The following is a 20741-nucleotide window of genomic DNA, read 5'->3' on the forward strand; positions in this document are numbered from 1 at the left end:
ATTTGTTCTCCTGCATGCGGTTTGGAGCAAGCTGCATTCCTCTGTTACCATGTCTTTACATCTTCAAGGAGCCTGAGGTGGATGTGTTTGCCTCCCCTCCGGATTCCATTCTGGGGGGCCAGCCCAGCCTGGAGCCAAAGGGGATATAAGGCAAGATTTATAGCTCTTTGGTGTCCGGACCAGAAGGGCTAGTTCTTTTAAGATTTTATTTATTTATTTATTTGAGAGAGAGAGGGAGCACAAGTGGGGGGGGAGGAACAAGGGGCGAGGGAGAAGGAGAACCAGACTCTCCACTGAGCAGGGAGCCCAAGTTAGAACTTGATCCCAGGACCCTGAGATTATGACCTGAGCAGAAGGCAGAGACACTCAACCGAGTGAGCCACCCAGTCACCCCCAGAAGTCCAGTTCTGACCTGGAGGCCAGCTAATGTCAACTAACCGGGCTCCCAAGGTCACTCATGCAGGACAAGTCTCACAAACGACATTCTTTAGCCTGCCTGTGTGGGTGCAGATCTGGGTGGTCAGTTAGGCAGGACAAATCACAGAAACCCCCATCCATATAGTACAGTGAGCAAGGACTTAACAATCAGGGCCACGTGAACTTTCATCTCAGCTCTGACATGTGACCACAGATTGTCACCACCCCTTCCATACCTCAGTTTCCTTATCTATAAAAATGACATTCATGGGCGAAAATGAAATGAATTGACAGATGTAAAGACTTGACGCAGCGGGTGATTGTCAATACATATTAGTTTCCTTTCTCAGTTTCTCGATTTTGCCCAGGACCAGCGATGTTCACACTCATAACACTTAATCCCTCCACGCCCGGGTCAAAGTGCACGCGGCCGGCCGAGAAGCTACCCGCCGCGCAGGTGCGCACACGGCGCCCCCTCGCGCCCAACCCGGGAACCGCCGGAGCGGCGGCCCCGTCCCCCGGCGCCCGCGCCTGCGCAGAGGCACCGCCCCGAAGTTTGTTGTGGTGCGGAGCGTCCCGGACGCCTGAGACCGCTGGGAACCCGGTCGCGGTGCCGCCATGGCGGTGCGACAGGCGCTGGGCCGGGGCCTGCAGCTGGGCCGAGCGCTGCTACTGCGCTTCACCGCCAAGCCTGGCCCGGCCTACGGCTGGGGCGGGGCTAGTGGGGGGGCGGGGCGGGGGGGAGTCACCTGCCTGGGGCCCTGGAGTCTCGCTCTACCTCGGTCCCAACTGGAAATGCGTGGGACATCACCAGTTGAGGTTCATTTGCAGTGATACTGGTCTCCTGATTTGGGGCCAGCACCTCACATGTTGTCTTCCTCAAATGGCATGTTCTGGGAGACATGCTGCTAATTTTAGTGCCCGCTGTACTATAGTGATGACTAGTTGTCATCCCCAGGTTATGGACGAGAAGTACTCAAAGAGGTGAAGTAATTTGCTCAAAGTCACACAGCTGTTAGCGGGCAGTGCCCATAGTCTGACTCTCCAAAGCCTGTGCCTTTAACCTAAGCCTCCGCGGTTTAGCCAGTTAGTGACATAGCTGAAGCCAAAGTAAAAACTATGAACAGCAGTATAAAACATAAGACCTAACCGTTTTTAATTAACCTGTGTAAAGTTATCAGGAGTCACTGGTTGTGGGGGAGGGGAGGCTTTGTAAATGCTTAAAATAGCTCAGAGACTTGTGTTTCTACTCAACCAAGATCTGTATTAGGCTTGTTCAGACAAACAGAACCAATAGCATATGTTTATTTTAAAAGAGAGAGATTTATTTTAAGGAATTTGGCTTTGCAGTTGTGGAGGCTGGCAAATCCAAAATCTGCAGGGTAGTCAGGCAGGCTGGAGACCCAGGAAGAGCCATTGTTGTGGTTCAGGTCTGAAGGTCGTCTGCTGGCCAAATTCCCATTTTTTCCAGGGAGGTCAGGCTTCTGGGGTCTGAAACCACTCACTGAGTTAGCACAGTGCCTGCGTTGTACAGGGTAGGGCTGAGGTCAGAGTGACTTGCCCAAGGACACAGCTAATTGATTAAGGACTGGGCAGTGTCTCCCGTGTTTCCTGGTTTCCAGCCCTTGTTCCAGTTCTTCGTACTCATCACCAGAGTGTCTCATGTTTGAGCTCTGGCCAGTTTGGGTGACAGGTGACATCTGGTCTAGTGCCCAGCTGCTATCCTTGTCAGCAGTAGATGTAGATGTGGAAAACATGATGGCAGTTCCCCCAAAATTAAAAATAGAATTATCATTTGACCCAGGAGTTCCACTTCTGGGTATATGCCCCAAAGAACTGAAAGCAGGGACTTGAGCAGATGTTTGTACACCCACATTCATAGCAGCAGCTTTCACAATAGCCAGAAGCAACCCAGATGTCCGTGGATGGATGAATGGGTAAGCAAAGCGTGGTGTCTATATACAATGGAGTATTATTGGACCTTGAAAAGAAGTTCTGACACCTGCTACAACATGGATGAAATTTGAAGACATCATGCTAAATGAAAGAAGCCAGTCGCAAGAGGAGAGATATTGTATGATTCCACTTAATGAGGTACTTAGAGTAGTCAGATTCACAGAACAGAATGTGGGATGGTGGCTACCAGGCACTGGAGGGAGGAGGGAGTGGGCAGTTAGTGTTTAATGTGTATGGAGTTTCAGTTTTGCCGGATGAAGAGAGTTCTGGAGGTGGATGTGCTTAGTGCCATTGAACTATACATTTAAAAATGATTTAAATAGTCCATTTTATGTTATGTATATTTTAACACAGTTTGTAAAAATAATTTTAAACCCTGTACATGAATGTTCATAGCAGCATTATTCATAGTAGCAAAATATTAAAAACAACCCAAACATCCTTCAGCAGATGAATTGTTAAACTCTGGTACATCTGTACATAAATATTGAGCAATAACCAGGAATCAACTACTGATACAGATGACAACCTAAATAAACCTCAAGGATATTATGCCTAGTGAAAAAAGTCCCCAAAGGGTACATACTGTGTGATTCCATTTCTATAATATTCTTAAAATGATGAAACTGTAGAGACAGGGAACAGATAAGTTGTTGCCAGAGGACAGGGGCGGGGTGGGGTTAGTGCAGATACAGAGGTAGCGTGAAGGAGTTCTGCAGTGATGGCACAGTTCTGAATATTGGTTGTGGTGGTGATGACACCAATCTGTACGTGGGATCAATGTGGATAGAGCTGGCACCCCTAGCAAGATGGCACCCAGGGCAGGATTGCAGCAGGCTAAGAGAAGACTGGAGGGAGGTTGAAGGAAGAATTTAGGGGCTTTAAGAGTCATTGCCCCTGGCGGCTCTGGTCTGGAAGGGAGTACCGGTGGCATCCATGGCCTGGGCAGGGCAGTGGCCCCAGAGGGCAATCAGAAGAAGGGGAGGTCGCTGCTCCAGTTCTTGGCTGATCGCTTCTATGACATGGAGGTTCTGAGAGACCACCTGCTCTGAAAGCAGGTATCGACGGTGCACCAGAAAAATTGACCCTTCACCTACATCAAGGGGCGATATGGCCCATACTTTGGGGGTGCCTATAACGTCCTGCAGTAGGGAGGCACAGTCAAGTTTCAGGACAAGGAGTGGATATGGTCAAATGAGCATGGCCACTTCTCTCTTGAGTTCTTGAAGTTCCAGGCAGTGCTTCTAGAGGCCGTCAATGTCAGCAGCTGTGCTGCCAACTACCGAGGCCTGGACAGCTTCTGAACCTCCGCAGACTGGATGTCTCAGACCTCCCTGCCGTGTCCAACCTGGCCCTCACTCAGATCTTGTTGGAGGAGATGCTGTCCAACTGCGAGGTTGTGGGGGCTAACTGGGCTCAGGGCCTCAAGTTGGGGCCAGAGGAGCAGTCTAGGGACACAGCCAGCCCCACCCATCCCTGCCTAGCCCTCAGCCCCCCTCCATCAAGCTGGATCTCAGCCAGGCTCTGTGGAGCATCCGACAGTTCTCCATACTTCTGGCTTCCATCTGGGTTCACTCAGCTTGGGGGTTGGTGTGGGATGAGGGGTGTGGCATGGCAGGTCAGAGGGGAGGGCATAAGGTTGGGGTATTTATTCCCCACCTCAGGGGATGTGGCTGGCTGCACCCTTTGCTGAAGGGTCACAGCTCCTATCATCCTTTCGGGCAGCTCTTCCCACATGCTTCTCTCCTGGGTTCCAGCAGCCTGTTTCTCGTACCTCTTCAGGCCTGGGGGACGTAAGCAGCCCCAGGGAGCTGCACTTCCCCTGTGGTTTCCTAACCCTGCCTACTACCATGTCCAGAAACTCTGCTCTTTGTCCAGAGACTCTTCTCAAAGTATCTGTACTTGAGTGTGCTGCTGTTTCCTGCTGGGACGCTGACCGGTACACAGGTGCTCCTGGCATATTTCAGGGCTGGTTCTTCCCTGTGAGGCTGCTCAGGGCATCCCCGGCCTACATTCACTAAATGCCCTACACTCACTAGCGCCCTAAGTCCCGCCGTGTTCCCACTTACCGGTTTATTGACTTATCTCCAAATTCCGCTTTCTTGTTTGCTCTGTGAAAATTGACCTGGGCCTTTGAAATAGTTTTCCTTTGCTAAGTGACAAGGTTTGTCAGTAGAGGGTCCAGGAGAGATTACAGGAGGAAAGGCTTTTGCTTCCTGGTCCCCCGCCCATGTGCTTGCTCTGCGGGCTCTTGGGCACCTGCATTACATGTGGCCTCCCCAGCACATGGCTCCTGAAGTGCCAGGTGGTCAGCAGCTTCCCCTGGCACTCCCCCCCCACACCGCCAGCAGTTCCAGAGAGCGGTGCCGCCTGCGAATGACTCTCCACCCACCCTAGAAGAAGGATTTCCAGTACATGCCAAGGCACCTTACCAGAGGGAGTGTGAGCACACAAGCAGGGGGAGCAGCAGGCAGAGGGAGAAGCAGGCTCCCCGCTGAGCAAGGAGCCCGATGCAAGACTCGATCCCAGAACCCTGGGATCATGACCGGAGCCGAAGGCAGATGCTTAGCCAACTGAGCCACTCAGGCATCCCTCAATTAATTGTTTATATTAAACTTCACCTATTAAAAAAAATTGCATAGAGCTGCACACATACACGAATGAATGCAGGTTCAAAAAGATGGTAAAAACTGAGTAGGGTCTGTAGTCTAGTTGACAGCAGTGTACCAATTCACTGTCCTGGTTTTGATACTGAATTGCTGCTTTATAAGATGTCACCATGGGAGGAAACTGGGTAAAGGGACACAGGACACTTCGTACTATTTTTTTTTTTTGGCATCTTCCTGTGAGTCTAAATTATTTCAAAATTAAAACTTAAAAAAGTATATCTCATTCTCAAAGCCATGGTTGATAAAGGATTACTCTACAGAACATTGCTTCTGCTGCATGGTGTTTAGAAACTAATTGGCAAGGCAAGATAGACTTTTTTTTTTTTTAAGTTAAAAGTTCTCACACAAGGTGTATTAGCGTATAGATACCCAGTGCTGTAGGAATGCTTCAGAAGGACAGGTTGCTGTGGACTGGGTTGTCCAGTCTGGTTCTAGAGGAGGGAGGAGCTTCAGCTGGGACTTGATGGATGAGTAGGGATGAGCCTGGCAGAGTGACTCCACAGAAACAGGCACAGAGAGGGGCGTGTGAAAGATGAGTGTGGGAGTGCAGAGTAGAGCCCAGTGAAAGCTTTCACAAATAGGAAGCCCCAGACCAAGGTGCTTGAGTTAGGTGTTTGAGCAGAAGAGTGACGTGTGAACGCGAAACTGGTAACCGAGGGGTTAATGGGACTAATAAGCAGCAGCTGCAGCTTTTTACCCAGACTTTCTCCACTTGCTTTGAAATATCCCTGACTCTCCTCCCGGGGGAGGCAGATTTGAAGCTTCTTCCCCCATCTTCTTATTTGGTGGTCTCTCAAAAAAAAACCAAAAACAAAACAAAAAACCCTTACCTTGCTGCACTCACTGTCTCAGTGATTTTGCTGAGAGGGAGCTCTTGGCAAGTGGTTGGTCAGACCCCAGCCAGTTCCCCCGTGACTAGTCCAAGCGACTGCCTAGGCTTTTGTCCTAGGGACTGTCCCCAGACTCCCGCCCCCACTGGGCACTGCCAACCTTGGGCATCTAATTTAACTCTTGCAGCAAGGAAGCGGTTTTTGGCTTCGGTTTGGACACGTGTCTCTTGGTGAGTATTTCGTGTGCAAGGCCATGTGAACTTATTTCCTCTTCCTGGTGGGTTGCCTCCAAATAGGGGGATCCGTGTGCCTCTCTGAGCCGTGGCCCCCTCATTTGAGAGTTGGCTAGGAAGCTGCTCCGTTCAGTGGGTGAAGCCCTGGCTTTGGGGGAGGAACCCGTGCTCACAGAGGTACCAGGGTTCCATTTGGTTTGTCTGTTGCTGCAGCTTTTGGTATCTTTGGACAAAATGTTCTAATTGGAAAATGGAAAGTGAATTCGATTCCCCAATGTAGCCCACACTTAGGCAGTCTTTGTTTTGCTGCACTGCTTAATCATAATAGTCATTAGACTGGAGAAAAATGCCCAATTAATAGAGCCATAAATTATGATATATTTGGAAATTGGGCCTTTTTAAGATTTTGTTTGCATCTCGTTTGTATATTTGTGTGTCCGTGTATTTATTTTGTAAATGTGAGATTTTTTTTTTCTCTACCTCTGGATGGTGTTGCTAATAGTAATTTTTAGAAGAGCTCAGTTTAGTTGGTGTAAAGGCAAATGGTCGTAAGAGTTGGGCCTTCTAGGGGCCTCTGGACGGCTCAGTTGGTTAAGCATCTGCCTTCGGCTCAGGTTGTGATCTCGGGGTCCTGGATCAGGCCCCACAGGGAGTCTCCTTCTCCCTCTCCCTCTGTGCTCAATCTCTCTCTCAAATAAATAAATAAAATCTTTAAAAAAAAAAAAAAAGAATTGGGCATTCCAATACCAAGAAAAATACTTTGAAGTTCTTGTGATCTGTGAGAACATTAGATATTAAAGCTAATTTAAGGTTGTTGGTTTAATCACAATGGACGTTTTTAAAGTTGCCAGTAGTAGAGTTAGAACTTTTGTTCTGCCTGTATTTACTGAAAGTCAGATAGGTTCATGTTTTAAAGTATTATGGATAATCTAAACATAGTTGTTGAGAACAAACATTTGCTTTTGGCTTCTATTAAGGGAAACAATTCTGTATGCAAGGAAATTGTGACTGATTTTTTAAGAAGGAAAACTTAGGACAAAACCTGAATATAAAGAAGAAAAGTTGTAGAAGGTCTGTGAGAAAGGAATCTTTGGAAAGGAATTTTGTGCATGGTCAGGACCAAGATTTTGGAGATTAGTAAAGAAGTTTATTAGGGAGTGATCAACAGCTGGGGAACAGACAGGTGGTTAGAACAGGATCAGGCAGAGGTCGAACAGTGATACGACATTAACAGAAGCCTCAGCCCATTCTCCGAGGAGTTCCAAAAGCTGATGACCCTTCAGAACCATCCGAAATTGGGGCAAAGCACTGGATTTTATGTGCTCCTATTGAACAGTCACCGGATGGGACCGCCTGGGAAGAGGGCATGACCTCAGCAAGGCAGCTGTCTTCAGTCAGGGCCCTCCCTGACGACCACTGAGAGCTGAGGGCTGTTGGCAACATTCCCACAGCTGAAGGTCCTGCATTCCTTTTTTTTTTTTTAGGTTTTTTTTTTTTTTAAGATTTTATTTATTTATTCGACAGAGATAGACACAGCCAGTGAGAGAGGGAACACAAGCAGGGGGAGTGGGAGAGGAAGAAGCAGGCTCATAGCAGAAGAGCCTGATGTGGGGCTCGATCCCATAACGCCGGGATCACGCCCTGAGCCGAAGGCAGATGCTTAACTGCTGTGCCACCCAGGCGCCCCAGGTCCTGCATTCCTGATGGAGTTTCTGGCCAACACGTCCCAGCACGTCCCAGCACCCGCCACAAAGGCTCAGATCCATGCAGCGCCCCGGTTGGCCCTGTCTCAGTGAGTGTACGTCAGCATGGGCCATGACAGGGAGGGACAACAGAGGGACTGCATACATTTTTTTAAAAATTTCATCTTGTTGGAATGAATGAGTTTTACTCTCAGAAGTACATCAGTACAATTGAAATATGTTTTTCCTATTAAAATGTCCATTTTCTTTTTTTTTTTAATTTTTTAATTTTATTTATTTATGTGACAGAGAGACAGCCAGCGAGAGGGGGAACACAAGCAGGGGGAGTGGGAGAGGAAGAAGCAGGCTTCCAGCTGAGGAGCCCGATGTGGGACTCGATCCTGGAACGCCGGGATCACGCCCTGAGCCGAAGGCAGACGCTTAACGACTGCGGCTACCCAGGCGCCCCTAAAATGTCCATTTTCTTAGTTATTGGTCTACTCTTAAGAAATTATAAACAAAGGCTTTTTTTTTAAAAAAAAGATTTTATTTATTTATTTGACACAGAGACAGCCAGCGAGAGAGAGAGAACACAAGCAGGGAACACAAGCAGGGGGAGGGGAGGAAGAAGCAGGCTCCAAGCAGAGCAGGGACCCGGACGTGGGGCTTGATCCCAGGACTCTGGGATCACGCCCTGAGCTGAAGGCCGAGGCTTAACGACTGAGCCACCCAGGCGCCCCAACAAAGGCTTTTTTTTTTTTTTTATCTTTAATCTTCCTAGAAGAAAAGTTTCCGTGTTTTGTCTTTATTAGGTCTTTACTTCAGACAGTGGAATCTTAATATTAAAAGAGCTAAGTTTTGCCCTTTAGAGAGCTCTGTTTGCCTTTAGAATCTTACTGCCACCTTGGTTAAATAGATAATTAAGTTTTGTAATGATCTGTAATCCTATTTAGGCATGTGCTTTAAAACCTTATATTTTTGACCCAATTCCCAAGATTTAACTTCTAACTGAAATTTTTTTTATTAAATGAGGCTTGTTCACTTGGTATGTCATATTACATGGGAAACATTGTCAAATAAGGGTGATAAACCTTAGATTATTGTTATATCTCGATATAACATGTGCATGTTTTGTTCCTCACAGGGTGAATGCGATAACTGTTCCAGAAATATAAAATTCCTAAGGTTTTGATATGTCCTGGTATAATGTCATCACTTGTTCTAATTATTGGAATGTGTGTCACAGAAAAACTGTGGCCATTTTTGAGTCTTTTGTCATTTATAGTCATTGTTTTACTCTGATGCTGTTACAGATACGTTTCAGCTTCAAGGAGATTCATGGAAAGGACTTTTGATAAGTACAGATCTCTGATACCTTTAAGATCGTAAAACCAAGCAGAACAAGAATTTGTAACATGGGACTGAATGAATTGAGGAAGATGATTACTCTTATTTGAAATGTTGCTGGCTCTCTAATGTTTGCTTTTCCAGATTTAAGGAAACTGTTTTTCTCTTAAGCTGTTATGACTTGCAGAAATTTGGTAAAATATACCTTTGTAAACAAATATGAAATATTTATCTTTTTCTCCCCATCTGATCCCTCCAGATTCAGAAACTCTCAGTGAGTATTCTCTATTTTCATGGCAATATATTTATTTGCATAAGTTCAGTTAAGAATCTGTTCTTATGATAACATACAATTGGAAACATTAGTTGTATTATCAAGGCTTTGCCTGGAATATCCTCTTTGAAGGTGACATGTATAGACTCAGATATGACCAGACAGCTTTAAGGAACTAAGGTTGACTTTATGCAGCCAATGAAGCCCCTTGGAAAAATCACCCTAGTACCTTGCTTATAGGGTTCCCAGCAGCCTTACCAGGTGAACAAAGAAGGTCACGTCCTGGCAGGTGCAGGAACCTCAGGTTATTTTGGGGACCTCAAGAAGAGAGGAATTTACCCGAATCTGTAGGTATTGCTGGCAAAGTCTGATGGCAGGTATTTGGCTTGGTTTCTTAGCCTTGAGAGACTATTAAAAGTTCGGTCTGAAATTCCTTATGAGAAGTTCCAGCAAAGCAGATTTTCTGTTTAAAAATAAAGCAAACCCTATATGGCCAATCACTATTTATTCTTGCAGCACTTATGTAAATAAATAGGCCAAGATTGTTAAAACTGGAGTCTTAATTTGGCTATCTTTGGTGGAAATGAGGGTGATTTTAGAAAGAGAAATCACACATTTGGGGAAGTTAGAGTAACTGTCTTTGGGTGTTTGTTGTTTCCCTCTAAAACTGGGCTGGATCCTGAAATCTGGTTTACTCCAGTATCTGGTTATGATTCTCCAAACTAAGGTTTCCAATTTTCTCTCATTCCCTATAGCTGCCCTTTCTCCTGAAGCCCTGAAAACTGAAGCTAGACAACTTGGGGTAGACTTTAGATATTTTAGAATTATTAGAGCTGGTTTGGAGCCCAAGGAGGCAGCTGTTGTCGGCCGCCAAGGACACCAAAAATGGAACTGTTTGATTGCCCAAGGGAACGATCGGGCAGATCAAGGTGCCAGGCTGGCGGCCCACACAAAAACTCCGAAACCCTTTATAGTAGACACTGAAAAGTAGATACCAAAGCCCTTTAGTAGCAGACATAGACTTAATCAAACATCAACCTTAGTATTCCTCTGAAGATGTAAGGAGAGCTCCCGAGAACCATCCAGTAGCTGCCTGCCACGGCCCTTGCAGAGAGAGCTGTCTCTGTAATCCAGAGCCTCCAAGGTTGTGCTGGGAGCTTGACTAGCAAGGTGTGCCAGATGCAGAAGTTAGAAGTGTTGACCTCGTAACTAACGCAGTGCTCTGACTGCAGTGAAGGTACAGAGTTTGAGAAAACATTATTCTGAACAATGGGAGAGAAAGGTAGCTTGGCCTAACCCCAGGATGAGCAGTAAAACCCAATTTGATTGTATTTTTATTAGCTCTTCATCTTGTCAGTGGAGGCCTTGCCTGGCTCTACCTCCCTCCTCCCCCACCACCCTTTACTTGAGTCTTACTAGGCATCCTGACTCATTGTGCATGTTTTGTTCCTCACAGGCAATTTTTACCCAGAAAAACAAGCTGCTTGCTGACCCTTTGGACACCAGACGCTGGCAGGGCTTCCAGCTGGAGGAGTATCTGATAGGGCAATCCATTGGCAAGGGTTGCAGTGCTGCTGTGTATGAAGCCACCATGCCTGTGTTGCCCCAGAACCTGGAGGTGGTGAAGAGCATCAGGCCTCTTCCAGGCGGAGGCCCAGATGTCATTCCACGAGAAGAGGAGCCAGCTTCACAGGCCCCTGCCTTTCCCTTAGCCATCAAGATGATGTGGAATATCTCGGTGAGGAGGGGGCATTTCATCTTTGAATTGGGCATTTCTCAAAACACCAGGCACCTGGGTGGCTCAATCGGTTAAGCGTCTGCCTTCTGCTCAGGTTGTGATCTCAGGGTCCTGGGATTGAGCCCCACGTGGACTCCATGCTCCTCGGGGGAGTCTGCTTCTCCCTCTGCTCCTCTCCCTGCTTGTGATCTCTCTCTCTCTCTCTCAAATAATAAATAAAACCTTAAACACACACACACACACACACACACACACACACACAAGCGAGGCCCAATGTTGGTGGACATGCTAGTGCTTTCTCCCAGGAGGCAGACATGCGGGCTCTCTGCAGCACGGGCGCCTGTATCGCTAGGCTTCCTCGCCCTCTCGTGCCAGGGTCTGAAGCAGTTTCAGATTGTAATGTCTGCCAGTCACCCGAGGATCCGGTTAAAAGGCAGATTCTGGTCAGCGGGCCTGGGGTTGGGACTGGGATTCTGCCTTTCTAACCAGCTCCCAGGTGATGCCCGTGCTTGTGGTCTGGGCCACACACAGCAGTAGGTGCCTAAGCCCCTCTGCCTCCTGATCCAGTTAGCTGAATTCAGGTCTGCCGTTCCCACCACCCTCCCTCTTTCCCTCCCCTGACCTGCCTCACTGGAGAGGAGAGGCCACACTCCTGTCCTCCAGACTCCCCCTTCAACCTCCCCTCCAGATCAGAGGCTTGCTGGTCACCTCCCTGCTCTCAACTCTGGGAGGACTCAAGTCTTAAGGAAATTGAGTGTTTTCCCTCCACAAAAACAAAGATTTTGTCTAGAGCAATTTCTTTCTCTTCTCACTGTATAGGTGGGTTTAGAAAATTAAGACCCGATGTTCCTTCTCCTGCCCAGAGCATCCGCCCAAGCCTAAGATGGGACACAGTCATGGCAGCTCGTGCTGGACATTGAAGAATGCAGTTTTTCGTTTTGATCTGGGGGATGAAGGTTATGCCTTTCCAAGCTAGGTGACTAGCTAACAAGTAGCCAAGGCCTTTGTCTGTGAAACAGCCAGGGTTAGCATCAGAACTTCCAGATGGGCATGCTGAGTACTGCACTCACAAAAGCTAAAGGACTTGACTCCTAGGGCGTTCCTAACGGGTTCCACAGGATCGGAAAGCACTTCGGAATGAAACAAGGAAAATGGGTGCTTTTGCCTGTCTTTGGTTCTTGCTATTGTTCATTTTTGCTGAGGGGCTGGGGAAGGCCGTCCTGTGATTCAGCACAGCCTTCCCTGGGGCAGGTTTGTCCGGCTCTGCATGTCCACTGAAGGCAGCCTGCAAGGGGGAGTCTTAGTGACCCAGTGGCCAGTTTGAGCCTGGTGGTGACTGGAGGCATTGATGGCAGGAAGAATAGTCCCTCACCCTATCTTGCCATCTCTTCCTGCCCTGGGCACCTGAGCTACCAGGAGTTTGAGGTGTGGTGGTGAAGCCCCCTGGGCGTTGGCACAGGTGGCATCTCCGCCCTCTCTCCCAGGAGAGACTAGGTTGGCTTGCTATTTCAGAGAGTTTATCTTTTTTTTTTTTTTAAAGATATTTATTTGAGAGAGAGCACAAACAGGGGAAGGGGCAGAGGGAGAGGGACAGACTCCCTGATGAGCAGGGACCCCCCCTCCCCGCCATGGGGCTCGATCCCAGGACCCTGAGAGCATGACCTGAGCCACCCAGGCACCCCCAGAGAGTTTATCTTATCTTGAACGTCAAAACCAATTCTAGGAGCACCTGGCTGGTTCAGTCAGTGGAGCGCGCAACTCTTGATATCAGGGTTGTGAGTTTAAGCCCCACATTGGGTGCAGAGATGACTTAAAAATAAAATCTTAAAAAAAACAAACCCCAAACAGTTCTAGGCAGTAGCTGTCTGGTCCAGATTACAAGGAGGCCTTGGACATGCTCAGGTCTGTGTAACCCTGAACTCGGATTGTGTTCCAGGCGGGCTCCTCCAGTGAAGCCATCTTCAGCACAATGAGCCAGGAGTTAGTCCCAGCTAGTCGAGCGGCCTTGGCCGGGGAGTACGGAGCGGTCACTTACAGGTAAGCACGCATCTGCCCGCTAGACTGGCTGGGAGTTCTTTGAGAACAAAATCCTCCCGTGTCCTCAGAGCGGTGTCGGACAGACGTGTCATAGTGAATGCTCACGAGTGATGTAGTTAATGGTGGCTTTGTCGTTGGAGAATTCAGCTTGGGGGAGATTGCAGATCATCTGACTCCAACTGAAGATGCAGGTGGCTGGAGCAGAGAGAGACGCCCATCCCAAAATGCCCCAAAATTGATCTGACTTCTGATTCTTAAGTCATGTCCCGGAGGAACGCCACCCATTCATACAAACTGAACTCTGTTCCCAACACAGGTAACATTCATTCCAGTCTTGGCAGTGCAAAGAGCTTAAAAAAAATGTGGCCTGTTCCCCAAGAGTTGTGTGTGTGGCAGAGGAACCAGACAAGTTGGGAGCAGAGGTCAGGGTGGTAAGTGCTAGAATCATGGATGCTCAGGTGCTGAGGGGAGCCCATTCGGAAAGGCCTTGGAAAGGGACCATCAGCACAGCCTTTTGAAAATGAATAGGCACCACTTGGGCAGAGAAGTAGGCAAAGAGGCCTTCTCCACAGAGGGACGAGGGGGTGGATGGCCGCCCACACTCCTGGCTCTTTGTAGGCGCTGGCGTGCGGCAGTGAGATGAGTGCTGAGCAGTGACAGGTGTGCTCACTTTCATGTTTGCACACCACCGGGAAGAGCTGCATCTGGCAGCTTACTAGCAAGGTGGTGTACAGCCCTAGTGCTGTCAGAAGCCGGAGGGGAGACACAGGGCCTGGAGAGAGCACATGGAAAGCCCCTTCCATGGTTGGAAGGCCCTCGTGTGACTGAGGGGCCGCGCAGGCCAACAGAAACAGCTGCTTGGTGGGTTTGGTATCCTCCTCTTAGTCCTTTGTGGGAAAAAGAGAGTCTGCTTTGTAGGGAATGGCTGCTGCTTTTGGGGGCGACTGTTAGGTCAGACGGTCTGTGTTCAAGACTTGGGCCTGCTGCCGTGCCGGTGCGTGGCCGTGAGCGCTGCTGTCTCCGCTGCAGAGGCTGTGCAGACCTCCTGTCTTAAGTGCTCCCTGTCAGCCTCCGGCCCCTTACCCAGCTTTCCGTTTTTCACAGCATTTATCACCACCTGACCTTAAATCATAGATGTCTTTGTTTATTCTGTCTCTCCCATTGTACTACACGCACTCCGAGGGCAGGGCTTTTCGGTTTTGTTTGCTGTGTACCCCTGCAGCTCAGTAAGTGTCCATCGAATGGTTCCATGAATATGACAGAAGGTCTGTTACCTAAAGTACTGATGCCATCAGTGACTCAGTCCCTGAGAGCACTCTGGTCTTATTTCTTTTCTCTCTTTAAGATTTTATTTATTTGACAGAGAGCCAGCCAGCGAGAGAGGGAACACAAGCAGGGGAGTGGGAGAGGAAGAAGCAGGCTCCCAGCAGGGCAGGGAGCCCGATGAGGGCTCAATGCCAGGATTCTGGGATCACGCCCTAAGCAGAGGGCCGAGGCTTAACGACTGAGCCACCCAGGCGCCCCCTCTGGGCTTACTTCTGTCTAAGCCTCTGCTCATCTAGGGACCTCAGGCTCAGCCCTTGTGGTCTGCTCCTACCTCTCCCGCCTGATCTCTCATCTTGTCCCATTTACACCCCGTGCTCCATACTGAATTCATACTGTCCCCAAATGCACCATGCTCCTCCGTGCCTGTCTTCTGTACACGCAGTTAGCTCTCCTTGGGCTGCCCTCCCCACAGCCTCCTGTCCCACTCCACATCTCAGTTCAAACACACACAAACCTTGCACAGCACACTTCCCCTGGGCTCTTACAACCACCGGGCAGAGCTTTCCCGCTGTGATCCTTTTTTTTTTTTTTTTAAGATTTTATTTATTTATTCGACAGAGATAGAGACAGCCAGCGAGAGAGGGAACACAAGCAGGGGGAGTGGGAGAGGAAGAAGCAGGCTCATAGCGGAGGAGCCTGATGTGGGGCTCGATCCCACAACGCCGGGATCACGCCCTGAGCCGAAGGCAGATGCTTAACCGCTGTGCCACCCAGGCGCCCCTCCCACTGTGATCTTGATTCTCCCACTAGCCCCAGTGGCCCAAGGCTAGGAACAAGCCTTAAATCCCTTGACTGCTTATGGGGTGCACTCAGGTGGACTCGAGAAAGAGCAGTAGGCCACACAGAGACTGGCTCCACAGAGCTCGGGAACTGAGGCCCGTCTTAAGACAGGGGTGGGCATCTTGCTCCCTCAGTATTGTCTTCACGTCTCTGGGCTTCTCCTTTCTCTGCTCTCTGCCATCACCTCCCCCACCCCCCACCCCGTGTCCTCAGTTCTTACCCCACAGCTCTTCCCTGTCTGTGTGCCTTTGGTTTCAACATCTCTTTGGCTTCCCATGGCCCCAAGCAAGTCTCATAGCACCCTTCACCTTCAGCTCCGTTCCTGACTGCTAGGTTACTACCATGTCTTTTCACTAGTGCTCCTCAAAAAGATAATTTAACTGGCCCCCATCCCTTTTCCCCCCAACCATTTGTATCTCAGATGTGACTGCAGGCTTCTTGCCCTGAGGCCAGGTGCCCACCTAGTGCATACTGGCTGAGAGGTGGGGCAAAGCAGGCTGACTCACCCACCCAGAACACAGCCACTGTGCCTCAGCAGGGCTGTGGGTGTGGGGCTCCCCGAGGGGGAGGGATGGCTTCTGTACCACAAACTGCATCTGTGTCCATTCATTCTTTCAGCAAAGGTTTTGTCGGTTGTTTTTTTTTTTTTTAAAGATTGTATTTGAGAGAGACAGTGCACAAGCAGGGGGAGGGGCAAAGGGAGGGGGACAAGCAGACACCCCACTGAGCAGGGAGTCCGATGCAGGGATGTGGGGCTTGATCCCAGGACCATGACCTGAGCCAAAGGCAGATGCTTAACCGACTGAGCCACCCAGGCGCCCCTCAACAAAGGTTTGAGCTCATACTATATGTTAAGGGTTATGTTAGAACTTGCCATCAGATTCTAGGTCCTTTATATAAGTATTAACCTTATAACTTATGGTACTACCTTATTCCCTTTGGCAACTGAGACTGAGACCAGAGAAGTAACCTGGCCAAGGGCTTACCCTAGCAGACCTGGAATTCAAACCATATAGTCTATATATATATATATATTTCCAACTGTTGTATCTGATATTGGACTCCTACATTTGTCCCATTTGGCTGAAACAGAAGATTCAAGGGAGGTCCCAAGCAACTGGCCCCTCATCCCAACATCATCCGGGTCTTCCGTGCCTTCACCTCCTCGGTACCACTGCTGCCAGGGGCCCTGGTCGACTACCCTGACGTGCTGCCCCCACGTCTTCACCCTGAAGGCCTGGGCCACGGGCGGACTCTCTTCCTCGTTATGAAGAAGTAAGGAGTTGGTCATGCCTCTGTGTACCTGGAGCCACAGGGTGGCAGGGAGGAGGACTCTCACCTGTGCCGAAGGCATACTGTCCCAGAAAGCGGGGTCTCTTTGGGGTGACTTTTCATGAAAACAGAATCTCCTCTTCATTCAGAACCTAGTTCTCACTAGTGATTTTAGTCCATTTGACTCTTGCCCCCTCTCTATGGTTTGCCTTACCAGTTGTGTAAGACAGTTCTCCTCCCTAATCCTCTGTACCTCCTGGCATTGCTGTCACTGGCGGGAGGAAGGAGTATCTGTACCATTACTTCCATCATGTGGGGCCCTAGCTCTCCCTTCCTAACTTCAGGATAATGGATGGTAACAAAGAATATTGGGCCGGGGGCGGGGGGGGCAGAGATAAAAAAAAAAAACTCCAGCAAGAGGCCCTGTCACCCTCTCCACCAGCTACCCCTATACGCTGCGCCAGTACCTTCGTGAGAACACCCCGAGCCCCCGCCTCGCCACTGTGATGGTCTTGCAGCTGCTGGAGGCGGTGGATCATCTGGTTCAACAGGGCGTCGCACACAGAGACTTAAAATCTGACAATATTCTCTTGGAGTTGGATGCAGGTGGGTCCCGGCTGCACCCTCCCAGCTCTCCAGGGGCACCAGACTTCAGGTCTGCAGACACTTAGGACTCTTCCTGTTCTTTGGATTTTATATTTTATTAGAAGTTGTGTCTTAATTTAGCTCTGTACCCAAGAGATGAGCAATCCCTCCTTCAAAATGGAGGCTTTCGTTCTTTGTGGGGCTTGCGGAGTGATGGTTAATAGTCCCTGAGTTCCCTTCTATTGCCCACTTACATAAAAACCTCAGTGGTGGAAGACAGAGACTTAGCTCAGTAGGAAAAAGAATTTTCAAATAGAGTTGTCCACATGTAAGCCCAGCTGCCCCTGGAAATAGTGAGTTCCCCAGGTCCCCACACAGGAAGCACTGACATGAGGCTGGATGGCCACTTAACCTGCGATATTGTAAAGGAGAGTCGTAGATCGGGTAAATTTTGGGCTAGAAGATTTAAAGTCACATGCTATTAAATTGCTAGAGGAACTAGCTCTTTAAAGGAAGTCTGTGTGAATCCTTTCACAGATAACTAAATCCTGACGTACCTGTTTCTTAGGTTTGGATTTGGGGTTTCAAGTTCAGATCAAAGATCCTTGGGGCATAAGAGCTCTTAGAGCCAAATGCCATCTGCTGAGTAAACCAGGAGCAGGTCCTTCAGTCTTGGGCTAGCTCTGATTACTTGATCCGTTACATTGAGCCAAACTTTTATCCAGTTCTTCGCTTGAGGGGTTTGGTTTCCCTGGAGGCACGCTCGTGCTCCTGTTGAGTGCGCCGTTAAGGGCTCTGGTGAGTGGCCACCCACCCAGCCTTGGATGACTGCACTGCATTCCCGGGCTGATACTGTGTCCCTGTAAGCCCCTCACCTACGCCTTGGTGTCTGTAGCAGCTCCTAGGAAGGCCTCTCGGAGAAGATTAGTCCCTCACCTCTGCCTGTCCCTTCGCAGATGGCTGTCCCTGGCTGGTGATCACCGACTTCGGCTGCTGCCTGGCTGACGAGCGCACCGGCCTGCAGCTGCCTTTTACCAGCTGGTACGTGGATCGGGGCGGAAACGGCTGCCTGATGGCCCCAGAGGTGAGTCCCACGGAGCATGTCCCATGCCATCAGCAGACTTCTCATCATGTTTCCACTGACGGAGAGGACGAGACTCGCTGCCTCGTTACCTACACAACACCTTGTTTTTTCTGACCCTTAATTTGGCACAAGTCCCTTGCCCCGTGTGTTAATTTGGCCCTCCCTGATGTTTGCAGGAGATGCCTGTTTTGTCGGCACAAAGACAGCCTAAGCAGATTCTTCTGGGTCTGAGCCACAACTCACTCAAATTCCAGGTTCCTTGGGACAGAGTTCAGATTAGCACACGAGTCAGGTGCTGTGTAGGTACATGAATGCGTTCAGTGTGCCAGCAGCCTGAAGCTCACCTGCTGCTTTCCAAACAGGTGTCCACCGCCTGCCCTGGCCCCCAGGCGGTGATCGACTACAGCAAGGCGGATGCCTGGGCCGTGGGTGCGCTCGCCTATGAGATCTTTGGGCTCTCCAATCCCTTTTATGGCCAGGGCAGGGCCCACCTTGAAAGCCGCAGTTACCAGGAGGCTCAGCTGCCCGCACTGCCTGAGTCGGTGCCTCTGGAGGCAAGACAGCTGGTGAGGTCACTGCTCCAGCGAGAGGCCAGCAAGGTGAGGTCATCCCCAGGTTTTGCAGGGATTGTGGAGGTTTATGTTCCAGAGTAAAGATAGGTTTGGGCAAGACTAGAGTGACAGCTCCTCTTAGAAAGATAAAGGTGAAGTACAGGAGAACAAACTAGTATAAACACGAGTAGGGGAGCTAGCCACCAAATCAGAATTCCAGCAATGCAACTCCTCCTGGCTTTAGTGGCTTAAGTTACTTAGAAGAGGATCTATTTTTAAGAAATGTTTAATGGAGTTGTAGCTTATAGGAACAGGTGACACCTAATGAGACAGATGTGAAGACCTCTTCCAAGAGCAGATCTGGACATTTCAAAACTAGTAAGGGAAAATAAAGGCTAGCATATATGAAGCCGTGATTGGCCGTGGCAGGCCTAGTTCATCTGGCATGCCTCGTGGAAGGGCACAAAGGCAGACAGGGTTCAAACTCTTCTGCCACTGCCTCCTCCTGGGCGGCATGCTGTCAGGGCCACAGCCCATGCTCACTGCTACCAGTTACTGAATGATGAGAGAACCCCTCGCACCAGAGCGTGCTAGGACCCAGGCAGTGTGTGGGCCTTTCTTGAGGGGGAGGCTGTTTCAACAACGCAGACTGCCGGGGGCATATGTGTGTACCTGGAAAAGCCTGGAACAGGGGTAGAGAGCAGCCAGAAGGTGTCAGATGAATGAATAGTATTATAGGAAGGAGAGACAAAGGGGTAGACAAGAATTTGGTTGGGGCCAGAGAAGGGAAGACCCTAAAATGAGAATTCATTAACAAATCGGGTTGTGGGTCGAATGCTTTGTCAGTGATGTTCTAACCTTCCGCTTCCCTGCCTGTTGCAGAGACCATCTGCCCGAGTAGCTGCTAACGTACTTCATTTAAGCCTCTGGGGTGAACATACTCTAGCCCTGAAGCACCTACAACTAGACAAGATAATCAGCTGGCTCCTCCAGCAGTCAGCTGCCACTCTGTTGGCCGACAGGCTCACAGAAAAGAGCTGCGTGGAAACCAAGATGAAGATGTTATTTCTAGCCAACCTGGAGTATGAAGCGCTGTGCCAGGCAGCCCTGCTCCTCTGCTTCTGGAGAGCAGCCCCGTGAGGGCTCCGCTGTAGCTGGTGTCTCACTAAAAGAGCTTAGCGACATCCGTGTGGTGCTGGTCTGTGAGCGCTGCGGGCGGGGTCCCGGGACGCGAGGGCGGGCGGCACGAGGGGGAGGGCGCGGAGAGGCTGGTCAGCGCTAGAGAAGGCCTCTGGTTTGGCAAACGGAAGGAACAGCTGGTGGCAAAGCTCATGGTCTGTAGCTACTAACTCACCCTAGCTGTGCGATTTTAGGAGCATCGTGTAACCCGTGTGAGGTTCTCTCGCCTGTGCTGTGGGAACCTGGGCTAGAGCGGAGCTGGAGGAGCTGGCACTTTCTGCGGAGGGCCCGGTGGTAAATACTCCAACTGTCGCGGCTACTCCACTGTTGTTAGAGCACAAAAACAGTCTGAAATATGTAAATATACTGAAATTTGAATTTCACGTGTCACTAAGTTTTTTTTCAACTATTTATTTAAAAATGTGAAAACCACTTTTGGCTTGCAGGCCAGACTGGCCCACAGGCCATAGTTTGCCAACCTCTGGTCTACAGCCTAACTCTAGAAAGAAATCACTAGGCCCCCTGTAAGTAAGTGCTAACAACATGGTAAGAAAGATTGGAGTACAAATCTGCAGCAGGTGAGAAGAGGGTCTGGTGTTAACTAACTGTGGGCCAAAAAGCCCTACCTTCCTCACAGACCTCTGCGAAGTCCAGGGCCGCATGGATCTGTTAGAGGAGGATCCAGGCAAGGCAGGGGCTATTAGGGCAGCACGAGACCCCAGGAATGGACTCTGGCTCATCTGAAAGTGGCATCCAGGACCTCGGTGTGCATGTTTTCTGA

At 49.5% G+C, this 20741-nt stretch overlaps 1 protein-coding gene across 1 annotated transcript; it reads left to right on the forward strand.

Moving 5' to 3' along the window:
* Nucleotides 1–958: 958 nt before the first annotated feature.
* On the forward strand, nucleotides 959–20338 carry PINK1 (PTEN induced kinase 1). Its single transcript, XM_034644981.1, has 9 exons — nucleotides 959–1138; nucleotides 3702–3801; nucleotides 10627–11146; nucleotides 13083–13183; nucleotides 16382–16564; nucleotides 17004–17167; nucleotides 18103–18230; nucleotides 18593–18829; nucleotides 19664–20338. The coding sequence occupies exons 1-9, from the start codon at nucleotides 1036–1038 to the stop codon at nucleotides 19919–19921; spliced, it is 1794 nt and encodes a 597-aa protein (XP_034500872.1). The 5' UTR covers nucleotides 959–1035; the 3' UTR covers nucleotides 19922–20338.
* Nucleotides 20339–20741: the final 403 nt, after the last annotated feature.

The sequence above is a fragment of the Ailuropoda melanoleuca genome, chromosome 2 (assembly GCF_002007445.2).
Source record: "Ailuropoda melanoleuca isolate Jingjing chromosome 2, ASM200744v2, whole genome shotgun sequence".
NCBI classification, from domain to species: Eukaryota; Metazoa; Chordata; class Mammalia; order Carnivora; family Ursidae; genus Ailuropoda; species Ailuropoda melanoleuca.

Bases quoted from the DNA above. Each gene is read 5' to 3' on its own strand.
- PINK1 (XM_034644981.1), top strand. From the start codon at position 1,036: ATGGCGGTGCGACAGGCGCTGGGCCGGGGCCTGCAGCTGGGCCGAGCG. The intron at 1,139-3,701 runs GTGGGGGGGCGG...TGGATGTCTCAG, and splicing joins CTACGGCTGGGGCGGGGCTA to ACCTCCCTGCCGTGTCCAAC. The intron at 11,147-13,082 runs GTGAGGAGGGGG...ATTGTGTTCCAG, and splicing joins AGATGATGTGGAATATCTCG to GCGGGCTCCTCCAGTGAAGC.